Here is an 18201-nt window from a genome sequence, read left to right as displayed (position 1 = left end):
ATTGGCTACCGTGTCTACGGCTACTAGGGGGTGGGATGATCGGACTATGTGGGTGGGGTCTTCAAACGCTGTGTAAGGCTGTGTGCATGGGCGAAAAGAAGGGGTCCGCTAGGACCGCGCAGTTGTCGGAGGACAGGTGGCAAGTCCGTCACGAGACTGAATTGATACTAGATAGATAAAAAATACGGCTACATGATAAAAAAGAACAACAATACATTGAGTCTGTGGTCGAATAATGTCTGATAGTGTGTGAATTATTCAGTCATATAACTTCTGTAGCTGTAAAGAACCTCCTGCAGTGATTTTCAGTATCATCCACTCTGGCAGAAGCCAAAATGAAATGCAAATGTTCTGTCTGTATCTGCTGTCGTCCCTTTTGGGGCCACGCTGACGGACAGTGAAGCCCTGATGAATAGAGGTCATTAACATGAGAAAAATGCAGGCACCATCTTCCTGTCTCACATTGTTCTACAGTCTTTCTCCTCCAGTGGCAGTTGTCGCTTTCACAGAGAGACGTCTCGGGTCTTTTATACAGCTGTTTAACACAGATGTACAGGACAAGGAGACGCAAAGGTGAAGCCAGTAAAGCCAAACAGACACACAAACACACAACTTTTTTTTCTCTCCCCTTTTCCTCCCCCTTTAGCGCGTCCAATTGTCCGATTTGCATCGTGCTTCCTCTCTGCCTATGCCGAACCCCGCCCTGACCGAGGAGATCGAAGCTAACCCACATCCCCTCCGACATATGAGCAGCAAGCCGTATGCATCTGGCCCACCTACACATTGACGAGTGTCGCGCCACCTAGCGTTGCATGCGGAGAGACGCACTCCTTCCTCATCTCCGTGTAGGCGCCTCTAATCAGCCAGCAGAGGTCGTAACCATTCGCACCATTCTGACAGGGAGAGACCCACGTCCGGCTTTTTGTCCCACCCCCCGACTGAACGACAGGCCAATCGTTGTTCATATTGCCACTTATGCCAAGTTCACACTACACGACTTTCTGATTTGTCGGGTCGCTGTACAGTTCACGCTACACGACTGAATCTTTCGCACTCGGGAGTCTTTAAGTCGGCGTGTATTTCACACTACACGACTGATCGGTGATAGGGGGGTTTCACACTACACCATCTATCACCAACTGGAATCGCAGGCGAGCTTCTCTGATCTCCCAAACAATTTTTTTTTATTTTATTTTTTTTTCCAAAAACACACGTGAGAAGTGACGAGGGGTTTAATGATACCACGTCCAAAAATGCACGTCAACAAGTAGCGAGCGATCAAAGTTTGTGCGCTTATGTGCAGCGTAAAATCAAAGAGAAAAAAATAAATGAATCTGAGTGGATTTGGCAACACGAACAGTATGGGAATTTCTATTGTGAGTTGGAGGTTAATTAATATTTTTGCAATGCAGTGTTGGTGTTATGTTTTGTAGAGGACGATCAAGTCATAAATACTGTAAAACGTGTGTGTGCGCCGATGTATTCTGATATAAACTATATTATCCCCCTGTCCCACCTATTTACACTCCTCCCCTGCGTTTCCCCTCGCACCGTATCTTGCGTTCTCATTGGCTGTTCGACACCGCACTCATTGCCAGTCGGGCAACTGAGATCAGATATCTGACGTGCTAGAAATCTCGATCTGGACGCCGAGTTGGCCCCGAGCCGGCAAATCTAGCGCCGACCAGTCGCCGAGCGAAAATCGTGTAGTGTGACCCAGGCATTAGTCTCAAGCCGGTAAGGCAGAGCTGGATTCGATACCATGTACTCGAGATCCAGCTCCGGTTGCAGCGGACACGAACACATTACCGGAAGAGCCACGAATCTACAGACGGAGATTTGAGAGGAGAAAACATATCAATCACTATCAGCCGGTATATCCGAAATCCATCAAAAGAGCATCACTAGGAAAAAAAAGATATAAACAGCGATGTGTTGGACCGATATGCAGGCTGATCTTTAAACACGGTACCAAATAAAAGCGAGACTTTTTACTGGGTTGGAGACTAACAGCAGGCCCGGTTTATACGCGCCGTCCTCTCGACAGAGTTCCTGTGAATTTCTGGCAGAGCCGCTACATCTTGGACGTGGTTCAGAGCTTGTGTTGTGACTCACTGGAGCTGTGAATTTTGGTAGAATAGGAACGTCGAGTACTATGGTGTGAGAACGTGGTGTAGAGGTGTGAAATGAACACAGCTCGGATATTTCAAGCACTTTTGAGACTGGAGTTACTGTATCTTCGCTCCAACTGCCTCTAGTTTAACCCAATCGTAGAGTGATATTACAAACCCGTCTTAATTTGCTTATTGATCCATGTTTGGGATTCCCAATCAAAATTGGCTAAGAATCAGAATCACTTTATTTCGCCACACATACGAGGAATTTGTTTTGGTGATACACATAATAATACACATAATTATACAAGATGACATGTATGACATGTTGCATGTTAACAGTCCGTGTGCTGTCTGGTCTGTTAAATAAGTATTATACAACAGTTAGTTCCGACCTTACAATCTGATTGGTTGAGAAGCGTTCTAACCGTGCCGATATTCGTGATAACAGCACGGCCTTTTCACACCACAACTGTATTACTCCGCTGACGCGTTGCCGGTAACGACGAGCTTCATGCACACAAACGCGCACGCAGGCGACTTTTTTCCCGATCGCGTTTTAACTCCGTTATCTGATATACAATCTAGCGCACTGTGTAGGGAACATAAATCATTTGTCTAATATATTGTCTAGTGCACTATGTAGTGAACATGAATGCGTTCTCTAGTGCACTGTGTAGGGAACATAAATCAATTGTCTAATATATTGTCTAGTGCACTACGTAGTGAACATGAATGCGTTATCTGATATACAATCTAGTGCACTGTGTAGGGAACATAAACCAATTGTCTAATTCACTTTCTAGTGCACTATGTAGTGAACATGAATGCGTTATCTGATATACAATCTAGCGCACTGTGTAGAACATAAGTCAATTGTCTAATATATTGTGTAGTGCACTATGTAGGGAACGTAAATCCGTGATCTGATACACAATCTAGTGCACTATGTAGTGAACATGAATGCGTTATCTGATATACAATCTAGCGCACTGTGTAGAACATAAGTCAATTGTCTAATAAATTGTGTAGTGCACTATGTAGGGAACGTAAATCCGTGATCTGATACACAATCTAGTGCACTGTGTAGGGAAAATAAACCAATTGTCTAATTCACTATCTAGTGTACTATGTAGGGAACATAAATTCATATCTAAAATACTATCTAGTGCACTATGTAGGGAACATAAATCCGTGATCTGATGCACAATCTAGTGCACTGTGTAGGGAACATAAACCAATTGTCTAATTCACTATCTAGTGCACTATGTAGGGAACATAAATTCATATCTAAAATACTATCTAGTGCACTATGTAGGGAACATAAATTCATATCTAAAATACTATCTAGTGCACTATGTATATCAGATAATGCATTCATGTTCACTACATAGTGCACTAGATAGTATTTTAGATATGAATTTATGTTCCCTACATAGTGCACTAGATAGTATTTTAGATATGAATTTATGTTCCCTACACAGTGCACTAGATTGTGTATCAGATCACGGATTTATGTTCCCTACATAGTGCACTAGATAGTGAATTAGACAATTGATTTATGTTCCCTACACAGTGCACTAGATTGTATATCAGATAATGCATTCATGTTCACTACAATCTAGTGCACTGTGTAGGGAACATAAATCAATTGTCTAATTCACTATCTAGTGCACTATGTAGGGAACATAAATCCGTGATCTGATATACAATCTAGTGCACTGTGTAGGGAACATAAACCAATTGTCTAATTCACTATCTAGTGCACTACGTAGGGAACATAAATTCATATCTAAAATACTATCTAGTGCACTATGTAGGGAACATAAATCCGTTATCTGATATACAATTTAGTGCACTATGTAGGGAACCTAAATCCGTTAACTAATACGCTGCCTAAAGCATTATGTAAGAAACATAAGTCTATTATCTAGTACACTATCTAGTGCACTAAGTAAGGAACATAAATTATTTTCTAATATACAATCTAGTGCACTATGTAGGGAACATAAATCTATTATCTTTCACACTATCTGGTGCACTATGTAGTACACATTAATGTGTTTGTGACGCAAACATTTAGCTTAATAGCCCAGTTAGCAGCTCCTAAAAGTTCTGTTATCACCCATAATCCTTTGGTGTGTGCAAGAGGTTTTTTATTTCTTTTTTTTCCCTTCGGAGGTTCTTGCCTTCTTCTTCTTGTTCTTCTTACCTCCCTGAAATGAGCGTTTGCAACTTGGGATGTCTGCTTTGTAGTGTTAAACTATATGCCTTTTTTAGCCTACTGTGTTAAGGCAGGGTAGGGAATTTTCACCGTTGCATAGCAGCAACTCATTCGTTGTGGAACTACTTTTTGGCGGAAGGTATTGTCAATATTAAAGCATATTCAATCTGAAATTCAGGGCTTCTCTGATTTATTTTCTTTCTTTATTTTGTAAAAACTGTTGTATAAAAGCAATAGAACACTTGAGGTCGTGTGTTATCGCGAATAACATCATGGCTGTGATGATCTACGGCGACCGAATCACAGCCGTGATGTTATTCGCGATAACACATTTCCTCTCGTGTTCTATTGCTTAATTAACCAAGGGAGCAACTGTCATTAAGAATTGTTACAGAATATATATACACACACCTTTTTATGCTTGAATTCCATGAACAGGCGGCACGGTGGCTGAGTGGGTAGCACTGTCACCTCACGGCAAGAAGGTCCTGGGTTCGATCCCCAGGCGGGGCGGTCCGGGTCCTTTCTGTGTGGAGTCTGCATGTTCTCCCCGTGTCCGCGTGGGTCTCCGGTTTCCGGACTGATGAACCTTGTGTAATGAGTAACCGAAGTGTAAAACATGACGTTAAAATCCTAATAAACAAACAAACAAACAACCAGAATTTCATGAACGAGTCTTGGATCTCAGTGCTTAATGCTATGTGTTGGATTGGTGTAAATCACAGCACTGTTGGACTGTGGAATGCTTTACCTGCTGGCAGTCAGACAGGTTAATTCTAAGAGTATGCACACAGGTTTATAAAGTACCCAAGGATGAAATGTGATGCTCAGATGTTTATAAACTCTGTGTCCTCAAGGGCAGTGATTAGTTAGCCTACACCAGGTGCCAAATCTGACATTCCCTTTTTAACACACTCTCATTTAGTAAGAGGAGAAGCTGCTCCATTATGTGACACTCGCCAAGTACCAAACGATCCTGCCTTGAATGCCACCAATGTGTTGACATGGCATTAAACCAATAAACAAACAACTCTGTCCTCAAGGTTTTACTTGGTCTCAGCCAAAGAAGTACGGAGTGTTTTACAGGATTAAAATTATTATTATAATTCAAGCTGTATAATTAAACATCACTAAAAAAATTTTTGAAATATCGCGGTATAGACCAGCCAACCGCAGGGCATGCCAAGCAACCGCAACACCGCGGTGTTCACGTTTTTTCTTTCTTTGTTCTCTTTTTTTTTTTTTTTATTGTTGCAGGGTCCATCTTGTTCTATACGCTTACATTCGGGCGTAATAAATGTTAAATAAGTTTATAATGAAAATGAGCTAAGAGCGACATTTTCCCGCAACCTGTTCGCATGCGTTGCTGCTGAGTGTCAGGCTTTGTGTTTTAAAATGTAAACAATCGCAACATGAATTATAGGCAAGTTTATTAATGATTAAATTGAGTTCACACTCAATAAATACTTGTAATTTAGACTATATTCAAACAGCCTTGGTGAACTAAAACACTTAATGACGTTATTATGGCATTGCAGCCTGCAAATATTCTCTTGCTGGCTTGCTGGAATGATTTAAATGTATTTTTTCGTTGAATAAAAATGTATTGAAACGAATAATAACTTGAAATGTAGTATATATTGTTATGTTAATTATACCTACTAAATAGATAGTTAATAGTGGCGCGATAACCGGGCTAGATTTCCTCTGCGCTCTAAAGTCGCATGCAGGTACAGTACACGTGTGTATTTGTGTAACGAGCACACACCATCAGAGAGACTGTTAGTGCCGAGGGGAACATCGCTACCCCACTCAGATCCTCTCTCAAACCACATCAGATGAACATGTTGGTTCTTCTAGCGCGCATGTTAGCGCAGGTTTAAGGTCTTACAGACTTTATTATTTATTCTATTTTTTTTTTTTACCATATTTTGATTAGATGTGCATTTACAATATTTAGCCTAAACACTTTTTTTTCGTTTCACAGTGTATATCTAGCCTAGGCTAGAAGCTTAATTTAAACCTTTTTTAATAGAGAAAAGACGCGCATCTTAGCTCTGTTCTGTATTTAACAATAGACACGCATTTGATTTGTCCTAAAGCCGTCTCATCTTTGTCATTATAAAGCAATAATATACCGAATCGTAGCCTAACAATAAAGCTTGTTTATATAGCTCTAAAATCCAGATAAATTAAGTAATTTTCAAAAAAAAAAAAATGGCGATATTACCGCATACCGCGATATTGAGACAGGCTGAATATCGCAAGGGGAAATTCTTTCACCGCGACAGCCCTACGGGTGCGTAAACATAACATGACTGTTGTGCTTGTTCCTTTTCAGTGGTCAGTTTGCCGTGGTCAAGAAATGTCGCAAGAAAAGCACAGGCCACGAGTACGCCGCCAAGTTCATCAAGAAGCGGCGAAGCAAGTCCAGTCGACGTGGGGTTACCAGGGAGGACATCGAGAGAGAGGTCGGCATCCTAAAGCAGATCCAGCATCCCAATGTCATCACTCTGCACAACGTGTTTGAAAACAAGAACGAGGTTATTCTCATCCTCGAACTGTGAGTAGTTCTTTGGACTTTTGGATTGTTTTGGATTTCGTTACATTTTTCCCAGTTTCCAGTTCTCTATAATGAATCCGATGCTGCTTGCACAATCCAGTCTGGAACTGGACATGTGCGAGGATTTCAGGATCCATGTTGCTGTGTGGTTGTGTTGCATCGTTTAAAATATTGCTGGTTTACTACAAAACTTCAGTTACATTCAATACTCGCCACTTTGGACGAGCCCCAAAACTGCAACTCTGCATGACTGAACCTCTTGTAGCGTTTGCGGTGTTTTTTGACAGGATAATTATGTTGTTAATACACTGGAATGTTGAGTTTCCACATTTTGATGCGTTTGACAGCGAAACATAAGAACACCTGATATGAGCGAGTCTTAGTCCAAGTGATAAATCATTTAAATGTGTTTGAACCTGTTCACATTATCGAGGCGTGTCGGAAAATCCACTTTGTAAAAGCACTTAACTGAGCTGAAGTTACACTGTTACACCGACTGTACGCAGGCAGTAATGCCACACAACAAAGCGGCTAGCAGACGTTCTCTTTTAACCAGAGCAGCCTCTTGTGACGCCATGAAAAGGTCACGTTCAATTTCCTTTACGCGTTAACAGGGAGATGGCCGAAACTGGCCAGGCATGTGCATGGGAGGTGCACTTATCAGTGAGCTCTCGATGTCAGTCTCGAGCCAGATACAAATTAGAGGGTTGCGTCAGGAAGGGCATCCGGCAGGAAAAGTGCCGTGGCCACCCCAGAAATATGACATTAGCCAAAGAAAGAAGAAAATGGTTAAATGGTTAATAGTGCTAGCCCACTGCCATTGGGATGCAAGGTTCGAATCCCCAGCCAGTTGCTCCCCTACATACAGACATAATTGACTATGTCTGAGGGGAGTTGGGTGTGTGTGGGTGGGTGTGTGTGTGTGACATGGTCATCCACTGTCCCTCACCTGGTGGCAGGTGTGTGTGTGTGTGTGAGTGAGAGACATGGTCACACACTGTTTCTTACCTGGTGGCAGGTGTGTGTGTGTTTGTGACATGGTCATCTACTGTCCCTTACTTGGTGGCAGGTGTGTGTGTGACATGATCAGCCACTGTCCCTCACCTGGTGGCTGGTGTGTGTGTGTGTGTGTGTGTGTGTGTGTGTGTGTGCGAGAGAGAGACATGGTCACACACTGTTTCTTACCTGGTGGCAGGTGTGTGTGTGTGTGTGTGTGTGTGACATGATCACACACTGTCCCTCACCTGGTGGCAGGTGTGTGTGTGTGTGTGTGTGTGTGTGTGTGAGAGAGAGAGAGAGAGAGACATGGTCACACACAGTTTCTTACCTGGTGGCAGGTGTGTGTGTGTGTGTGTGTGTGTGTGTGTGTGTGTGTGTGTGTGTGTGAGAGAGACATGGTCACACACTGTTTCTTACCTGGTGGCAGGTGTGTGTGTGTGTGAGAGAGAGACATTGTCACTCACTGTTTCTTACCTGGTGGCAGGTGTGTGTGTGTGTGTGTGTGTGTGTGTGTGTGTGTGTGTGTGTGTGTGTGTGTGTGTGTGTGTGTGAGAGTGAGAGTGAGTGAGAGAGAGACATTGTCACTCACTGTTTCTTACCTGGTGGCAGGTGTGTGTGTGTGTGTGTGTGTGTGTGTGTGTGTGTGTGAGAGAGAGACATTGTCACACACTGTTTCTTACCTGGTGGCAGGTGTGTGTGTGTGTGTGTGTGTGTGTGTGTGTGTGTGTGTGTGTGTGTGAGAGAGAGACATTGTCACACACCGTTTCTTACCTGGTGGCAGGTGTGTGTGTGACATGGTCAGCCACTGTCCCTCACCTGGTGGCAGGTGTGTGTGTGTGACATGGTCAGCCACTGTCTCTCACCTGGTGGCAGGTGTGTGTGTGTGTGTGTGTGTGTGTGAGAGAGAGAGACATGGTCACACACTGTTTCTTACCTGGTGGCAGGTGTGTGTGTGTGTGTGTGTGTGTGTGTGTGACATGGTCAGCCACTGTCCCTCACCTGGTGGCAAATGTGTGTGTGTGTGTGTGACATGATCACACACTGTCCCTCACCTGGTGGCAGGTGTGTGTGTGTGTGTGTGTGTGAGAGAGAGAGACATGGTCACACACTGTTTCTTACCTGGTGGCAGGTGTGTGTGTGTGTGTGTGTGTGTGTGTGTGTGTGTGACATGGTCAGCCACTGTCCCTCACCTGGTGGCAGGTGTGTGTGTGTGTGACATGATCACACACTGTCCCTCACCTGGTGGCAGGTGTGTGTGTGTGAGAGAGAGAGAGACATGGTCACACACAGTTTCTTACCTGGTGGCAGGTGTGTGTGTGTGTGTGAGAGTGAGAGTGAGAGAGAGAGAGACATGGTCACACACAGTTTCTTACCTGGTGGCAGGTGTGTGTGTGTGTGTGTGTGTGTGTGTGTGTGTGTGTGTGTGTGTGTGTGTGTGAGTGTGAGAGTGAGTGTGAGAGTGAGAGTGAGAGAGAGAGAGACATGGTCACACATAGTTTCTTACCTGGTGGCAGGTGTGTGTGTGTGTGTGTGTGTGTGTGTGTGTGTGTGTGTGTGTGTGTGTGTGTGAGTGAGTGTGAGAGTGAGTGTGAGAGTGAGTGTGAGAGTGAGAGAGACATGGTCACACACAGTTTCTTACCTGGTGGCAGGTGTGTGTGTGTGTGTGTGTGTGTGTGTGTGTGTGTGTGTGTGAGTGTGAGAGTGAGTGTGAGAGTGAGAGTGAGAGAGAGAGAGACATGGTCACACATAGTTTCTTACCTGGTGGCAGGTGTGTGTGTGTGTGTGTGTGTGTGTGTGTGTGTGTGTGTGTGTGTGAGTGTGAGAGTGAGTGTGAGTGTGAGAGTGAGAGAGAGAGAGAGAGAGACCTGGTCACACATAGTTTCTTACCTGGTGGCAGGTGTGTGTGTGTGTGTGTGTGTGTGTGTGTGTGTGTGTGTGTGTGTGTGTGTGTGTGTGAGAGTGAGTGTGAGAGTGAGAGAGACATGGTCACACACAGTTTCTTACCTGGTGGCAGGTGTGTGTGTGTGTGTGTGTGTGTGTGTGTGTGTGTGTGTGTGTGTGTGAGAGTGAGAGTGAGAGTGAGAGTGAGAGTGAGAGTGAGAGTGAGAGTGAGAGTGTGAGTGAGAGAGACATGGTCACACACAGTTTCTTACCTGGTGGCAGGTGTGGGTGTGTGTGTGTGTGTGTGTGTGTGTGTGTGAGAGAGTGAGAGAGTGAGAGAGAGAGAGAGACATGGTCACACACTGTTTCTTACCTGGTGGCCTGTGTGTGTGTGTGTGTGACATGGTCAGCCACTGTCCCTCACCTGGTGGCAGGTGTGTGTGTGTGAGAGAGAGAGAGAGAGAGAGAGAGAGACATGGTCACACACAGTTTCTTACCTGGTGGCCTGTGTGTGTGTGTGTGTGTGTGACATGGTCAGCCACTGTCCCTCACCTGGTGGCAGGGGTGTGTGTGACATGGTCAGCCACTGTCCCTCACCTGGTGGCAGGTGTGTGTGTTCTGTGTGTGTTCTGTGTGTGTTCTGTGTGTGTTCTGTGTGTGTTCTGTGTGTGTGTGTGTGTGTGTGTGTGTGTGTGTGTGTGTGTGTGTGTGTGTGTGTGAGTGGCAGGTGTGTGCGTGTGTTCTGTTTGTGTGTGTGTGTGTGTGTGTGTGTGTGTGTGGTCACCCACTGTCCCTTACCTGGTGGCAGGTGTGTGTGTGTGACATGGTCACCCTCTGTCCCTTACCTGGTGGCCGGTGTGTGTGTGTGTGACATGGTCACCTGAATTAAAACAAATGGAAATATAAACCAATGAACTGTTTACTCAGGTTGTTTTTGTCTTATATTTTATTTTCGACTAAATGAGTAAATGTGATAAATTCGGAGAAATCAGGAGGGTGTTGGATCTATTCCTCAGCGCTTTCACTTTGACCTATTGTAACCTCAGCTCTGCTCTTTTCTTTTCTTACTGCTGTCAAGCTACCTCTGAGCCTCATTTTACAGATTATCCATTAGCATTGTTACCTGGAGCAGCTTTAAAGAAATGCACCTCAGGGCATAATTATAATATTCCAGCGCTCAGGATTTAAAGGCGTGGTTCTTCCTCAGAGCTCCTCTAATGCTTCACTTAAACACTTCAGCTTTAAACACCGATTGATTTCTTCTGAAACAAGAAGTTAGATAATAAACAATGTTACTTTTTAATGGTGTTTTTCACTACAAGGAGGAACCGAAACCTTGTGGTATTTTGTTTTTGCAGCTGGGTGACCGGTGGACGCCCCAGTTCGTTCCCTCTATTAACAGCCTGAATTAGTGTGTCACCATACTGCAGCTGCTCCACTGCTTCCTCCTTCTAAATAAACATGCCAACATCCTGTCAGCAATCAAGCACCAGTCATGATTATAGCTCTGCACAGATACTTTACTGGCCTGGATGATTAAACTGAGTTTAATTCAACCATTGTCGTCCCTTTAACGTTTGTCGTCTAGCATTATAGTATAATATCCAACTTCCAATTAGGGTTGGGCGGTATGACGGTATTACGGTATACCGCGGTATTTAAAAATGGTGACGGTATTTTAAAAATGTGAAGCGCCAAATTTCCGCTTAAGGTCTACCTTGAAAACGGAGACTTTAAGACCTGCGCGCATCCACAATAAGGGAGGGGTTGGGAGTGGTAGGCGGTTGGAGCTCACTGATTGGTTGTGGGGGTGCTCACTTTGAGGCGATAACACTCTACATAGGGTGTGTTCAAACACCTAGTGAGCTGCCTTGCTGTCTTACTGCCTACATAGGCAGCTGCCTCAGTAGAGAGGATTCTAATAAGCCAATGGCTTATTATAAGGCCGGTTATTCGAACGCGCTACTTAGACAGCGATTCCATCGGGTTTTGCTTGCTAAGCTAACAGTTAGCATCTTGCCATTCAAAACCATGGGATGGGGTGGCACAACGCGCTAGCATGTCAATATAACATCTCCGTGTACCGAATACGGTTACATAGCCCGAACTTGCAAAAAAAACCACACTTGTGCAAGTTTATACAATATAATATTATCTGTGTGTGTGTGTGTGTGTGTGCGGCGCTCACTCTTTGCGATACTCGGATTTCGGATTTGAATTCCGACAATAAAATTCCCCGTACTGATGTGAAGCAGAATGAGTGTATTACAGCCAATAAGAACGCCGCAAAAATGAAAACATATAAACGTAATGGCTCCCAGAGATGCTTCTCGGTTCATTTGAAAGAGCCGTCCAATAGAATCGGATCGCTCGCGAACGACCCATTACTAACAGAGAGACGTCCGCACAGCGTCCCCCCCCCGAGTTAATACCGTATACCGCGGTATTTTATGAAGATGGTATGACGGTATGAAAATCGGCAATATCGCCCAACCCTACTTCCAATGGCTAGGCTGTTCTTCCCCCCCTTCCCCAGACACAGCCCATCACGCCTGTGTAGATTCCTGAACGGCCACCAGCACCGCATATCCCAGTTCTAGTGGGTTGACATGTTTTAATGCTGTGCCGCCGAAGTGCCCTTTTTATCTATTAATGTAATGTATATTTGTTATATAGGGCAGTGGTAGGACAGAATTTAAAGCACTGGACTAGTAATCTGAAGGTCACAGGTTCAAGTTCTATAATTGTTATTTTCTCACTTTCATTTAATTTTGGATCATGATCCCTATAGGGACATACAGTGGGGGAAATAAGTATCTGATCCCCTGCTGATTTTGTAAGTTTACCCCCTTACAAAGACTTGAACAGTCTATAATTTTTATGGAAGGTTTATTTTAACAGAGAGAGACAGAATATCAACAAAAAATCCAGAAAAAAAACATTAAATAAAAGTTATAAATTCATTTGTATTTAATTAAGGGAAATAAGTATTTGATCCCCTACCAACCAGCAAGAATTCTGACCCCCACAGACCGGTTATGTGCCCATGAGGCACACAAATTAGTCCTGTCCCTGTATAAAAGACTCCTGTCACAGAATCAATTTCTTCCATTCAAATCTCTCGACCACCATGGGCAAGACCAAAGAGCTATCAGAGGACGTCAGGGACAAGATTGTAGACCTGCACAAGGCTGGAATGGGCTACAAGACCATCAGCAAGAAGCTTGGAGAGAAAGAGACCACTGTTGGTGCGATCATTCGAAAATGGAAGAAATACAAGATCACAGTCAATCACCCTCGCTCTGGAGCTCCATGCAAGATCTCGCCTGGTGGGGTAAGAATGATTCTGAGAAAGGTGAGGTCAGGTGTCTGCGCGGGTTTCCTCCGGGAGCTCCGGTTTCCTCCCAAAGTCCAAAAACATGCAAGTGAGGTGAATTGAAGATGCACAGTGATCCGTGACTGTGTTCGACATGGGCGGCACGGTGGCTCGGTGGGGAGCACTGTCGCCTCACAGCAAGAAGGTCATGGGTTCGATCCCCAGGCGGGGCGGTCCGGTCCGGGTCCTTTCTGTGCAAAGTTTGCATGTTCTCCCCGTGTCCGCGTGGGTTTCTCTGAGAGCTCCGGTTTCCTCCCACAGTCCAAATGCATGCAGTCGGGTTAATCGGAGACACTGAATTGCCCTATAGGTGAATGGGTGTGCGTCTGCCCTGCGATGAACCGGCGCTGAATTAAGAAGCCAAGCCTATATCATCAAAAACACCCTTCACCAGACTTTACAGCTGACATTTGAACAGATAGCTTTGTCCTGTCATCCACCAAACCCACATTCTCCTATTAGTCTGCCAGATGATTAAGATAAATGCTAGTGGAGAGGAAGGTGTGTGTGGAGTTGCATTGAGAATGTGTGTGTGTAACAGTCTGTGTCAGTCTTTACAGCGACGACCAATGAGACTAGATAGTACACCTTTGTTTTTATTAATATAGATAGAATAAATGTATTTATTTATATAAAAAACGCCCTTTTATTATTAGTGACTGGTAAAAGTCAAAGAAAACATTATGAAATTATGTAATATAAAATTATGTACATCTAATAAAACCCAATAAACACAAGATCTGTTGAGGTAAAACACCTTTCTATTATTGTAGATAAAATAAATGTATTTATTTACACTATATTGCATTTATTCACCCATCCAAATCATTGAATTCAGGAGTTCCAATCACTTCCATGGCCACAAGTGTTTAAAACCAAGCACCTGGGCATGCAGACTGCTTCTACACACATTTGTGAAAGAATGGGTCGCTCTCAGGAGCTCAGTGAATTCCAGCGTGGTACCGTGATAGGATGCCACCTGTGCAACAAGTCCAGTCATGAAATTTCCTCGCTACTAAATATTCCACAGTCGACCGTCAGTGGTATTATAACAAAGTGGGAGCGATTGGTAACAACAGCAACTCAGCCACAAAGTAGTAGGCCACGTAAAATAACAGAGCGGGTGGGGTCAGCGGACGCTGAGGCGCATAGTGCGCAGAGGTCGCCGACTTTCTGCAGAGTCGATCGCTACAGACCTCCAAACTTCATGTGGGCTTCAGATTAGCTCAAGAACAGAGTGTAGAGAGCTTCATGGAATGGGTCTCCATGGCCGAGCAGCTGCATCCAAGCCTTACGTCACCGAGCGCGATGCATAGCGTCGGATGCAGTGGTGTAAAGCACGCCGCCACTGGACTCTAGAGCAGTGGAGACGTGTTCTCTGGAGTGACGAATCACGCTTCACCGTCTGGCGATCCGATGGACGAGTCTGGGTTTGCCGGTTGCCAGGAGAACGGTACTCGTCTGACTGCATAGTGCCGAGTGTAAAGTTTGGTGGAGGGGGGATTATGGTGTGGGGTTGGTTTTTCAGGAGTTGGGCTCGGCCCCTTAGTTCCAGTGAAAGGAACTCTTAATGCTTCAATTTCGGACAATTTCATGCTCCCAACTTTGTGGGAACAGTTTGGGGATGGCCCCTTCCTGTTTCAACATGACGGCGCACCAGTGCACAAAGCACGGTCCATAAAGACGCGGATGAGCCAGTTTGGTGTGGAAGAACTTGACTGGCCTGCACAGAGTCCTGACCTCAACCCGATAAAACACGATAGGGATGAATTAGAGCGGAGACTGCGAGCCAGGCCTTCTCGTCTAACATCAGCGTCTGACGTCAAAAATGCGCTACCGGAAGAATGGTCAAAAATTCCCATAAACACACTCCTAAACCTTGTGGAAAGCCTTCCCAGAAGAGTTAAAGCTGTTATAGCTGCAAAGGGTGGGCCGACATCATATTAAACACTATGGATTCAGAATGGGACGTCACTCAAGTTCATATGTGTGTGAAGGCAGACGAGCGAATGCTTTTGGCAGTATAGTGTATGTAAAAACGTGTTTATTATTGGTGACGTGTAGAAGTCAAAGAAAACATGATGTTATGTAAGATACAATTATGTACACCCAATAAAACCCAAAGTGTATACCTTAGCATTAAGATTTCTGTTCTCTTGAACTAAGAAGTCAAGCCTTTATCATCAGAAACATCCTTCACCAGACTTTACAGCTGACATTTAAACATACAGTTTTGTCCTGTCATCCACCAAACCCACATTCTTCTTTTATTTTGACAGATGATTAAAAGTGATTCATTAATCCACAGAATAGGTTAATTAAATGCCAATCACTGAAATGCTGAACAGTACAGTACAGCCTATTTACATTGTTGTTTGTCTGCGGCGATTACATAACTGGATGCCTTTTTTTTTATGCACCTGTTGGCGGCGGGTGTGGATGAAATAGCTTAGCATACTAATTAGAATGTGTTCATACGCATTTGATTATGTCATTAATTAGCTGATGATGTTTTGTAGTAGCTATTTTGTTCTTATAAAAAACAATAGGCGGCACAGTGGCCTCACAGCAAGAAGGTCCTGTGTTCGATCCCTAGGTGGAGCAGTCTGGGTAATTTCTGTGTGGAGTTTGCATGTTCCCCTACAGTCTAAAGACATACAGTCGGGCTAACTGGAGATACGAAATTGTCCATGACTGTGTTTGACATTAAACTTGTGAACTGATGAATCTTGAGTATCCAGTAACTACCTGTCCTGTCATGAATGTAATCAAAGTGTGTAAAACATGACGTTAAAATCCTAATAAATACAATTACAGTAGACCCTTGACTTACGAATTTAATTGGTTCCGAGGGGCTGTTGTTAAGTCAAAATGTTCGTTAGGTTAACCTATTTTTCCCATAAGAAATCATGTAAATAGAATTAATCCGTGCCAGACCTCCCAAACCCCCCCTTACCTAACCCTTCTAATGTCTTAAATGCTCTTTTTTGTTATAAATACAAGTATATTTTCCCTTAAATCTTAAATTGTAGAATAGATAAAACTTTAATAAACAATAATGTACAACAATACACAGTAGTACTGTACATAAAAAACACACATCACTTTTCAGTACAGTACGTGTGCTGTACCATACATCATAATACATTTCCTTCTTTTTTTTATAAAATGTATCTACCAGAAACAACAATAACTCATATTTCTCTATTAGTTCCTTCTTTATTTCAGTAGCGTTGTATTTTGTAGGCGCAATTTCATGAAAGAAAGAATACTTTACTGAGCCGAATTCCTTCTTCTCTCTCACTCACTGTCCCCTCTGTCTGATACACAGTGATCGGCTATTGGCAGGAGTAATTATATAGGGTGTCTCAAAATTCACGCAAGAAGTAATTTTGATAGAGAACACAGGTTTTTAATAAAAAAATTTAAATTTTTAATTGATTCATAAAGTATACAGGATAGGGTTATGTATGGAATAGCATATCGGGTAAATGGCCTCCACGGCTTTGCTGGCACATACGCGTACTCTTTTGTCGAAATTTACATTTACATTTACATTTTCAGCATTTAGCAGACGCCTTTATCCAAAGCGACTTACATTACAGTTACAGTATACAGTCTAAGCAATTGAGGGTTAAGGGCCTTGCTCAAGGGCCCAACAGCAGCAACCTAGCAGTAGTGGGGCTTGAACCAGCAACCCTCTGATCACTGATCCAGTACCTTAACCACTAGGCTACAGCTGGCCCATGAAATTTTCCATGACCGTTTTGCATAAATGTGGCTGAATTTCGTTGATACAGCGCTCAATTTCCTCCTTCAAGGCGTGGGTGGTCGTGGGCTTGATGGCATAAACCTTAGACTTCAAAAAACCCTAAAGAAAAAAGTCCAACGGCGTTTACCGCACAAATGCCGCCAAATTCAAATCTTGCGTGAATTTTGGGACACCCTATACAACAACAAAAAACTGCGCTTTCTCTGCACCTTCTCTGGGGACATTTTAATATTGAATTTTACAACGAAAAAAAAAAAAAAAAAAAAAATATATATATATATATATATATATATATATATATATATATATATATATATATATATATACAGGGGTTGGACAAAATAACTGAAACACCTGTCATTTTAGTGTGGGAGGTTTCATGGCTAAATTGGACCAGTCTGGTGGCCAATCTTCATTAATTGCACATTGCACCAGTAAGAGCAGAGTGTGAAGGTTCAATTAGCAGGGTAAGAGCACAGTTTTGTTCAAAATATTGCAATGCACACAACATTATGGGTGACATACCAGAGTTCAAAAGAGGACAAATTGTTGGTGCACGTCTTGCTGGTGCATCTGTGACCAAGACAGCAAGTCTTTGTGATGTATCAAGAGCCACGGTATCCAGGGTAATGTCAGCATACCACCAAGAAGGACAAACCACATCCAACAGGATTAACTGTGGACGCAAGAGGAAGCTGTCTGAAAGGGATGTTCGGGTGCTAACCCGGATTGTATCCAAAAAACATAAAACCACGGCTGCCCAAATCACGGCAGAATTAAATGTGCACCTCGACTCTCCTGTTTCCACCAGAACTGTCCGTCGGGAGCTCCACAGGGTCAATATACACGGCCGGGCTGCTATAGCCAAACCTTTGGTCACTCGTGCCGATGCCAAACGTCGGTTTCAATGGTGCATGGAGCGCAAATCTTGGGCTGTGGACAATGTGAAACATGTATTGTTCTCTGATGAGTCCACCTTTACTGTTTTCCCCACATCCGGGAGAGTTACGGTGTGGAGAAGCCCCAAAGAAGCGCACCACCCAGACTGTTGCATGCCCAGAGTGAAGCATGGGGGTGGATCAGTGATGGTTTGGGCTGCCATATCATGGCATTCCCTTGGCCCAATACTTGTGCTAGATGGGCGCGTCACTGCCAAGGACTACCGAACCATTCTGGAGGACCATGTGCATCCAATGGCGGTGCCGTGTATCAGGATGACAATGCACCAATACACACAGCAAGACTGGTGAAAGATTGGTTTGATGAACATGA

The 18201-nt window shown here is 43.8% G+C and overlaps 1 protein-coding gene across 1 annotated transcript in view; it reads left to right on the top strand.

The window, feature by feature from the left end:
• Positions 1 to 18201, top strand: part of dapk1 (death-associated protein kinase 1) — a 191159-nt gene that overhangs the window by 55656 nt on the left and 117302 nt on the right. Inside the window, exon 3 of the mRNA XM_063017857.1 lies at positions 6680 to 6901. Within this exon, the coding sequence (XP_062873927.1) occupies positions 6680 to 6901 (222 nt within the window). The remainder of the gene's footprint in view (positions 1 to 6679; positions 6902 to 18201) is intronic.

The sequence above is a fragment of the Trichomycterus rosablanca genome, chromosome 21, assembly GCF_030014385.1.
Source record: "Trichomycterus rosablanca isolate fTriRos1 chromosome 21, fTriRos1.hap1, whole genome shotgun sequence".
NCBI classification, from domain to species: Eukaryota; Metazoa; Chordata; class Actinopteri; order Siluriformes; family Trichomycteridae; genus Trichomycterus; species Trichomycterus rosablanca.
Note: the sequence above shows the minus strand (reverse complement) of the source record. Positions and strands in the feature narration are given on the sequence as shown.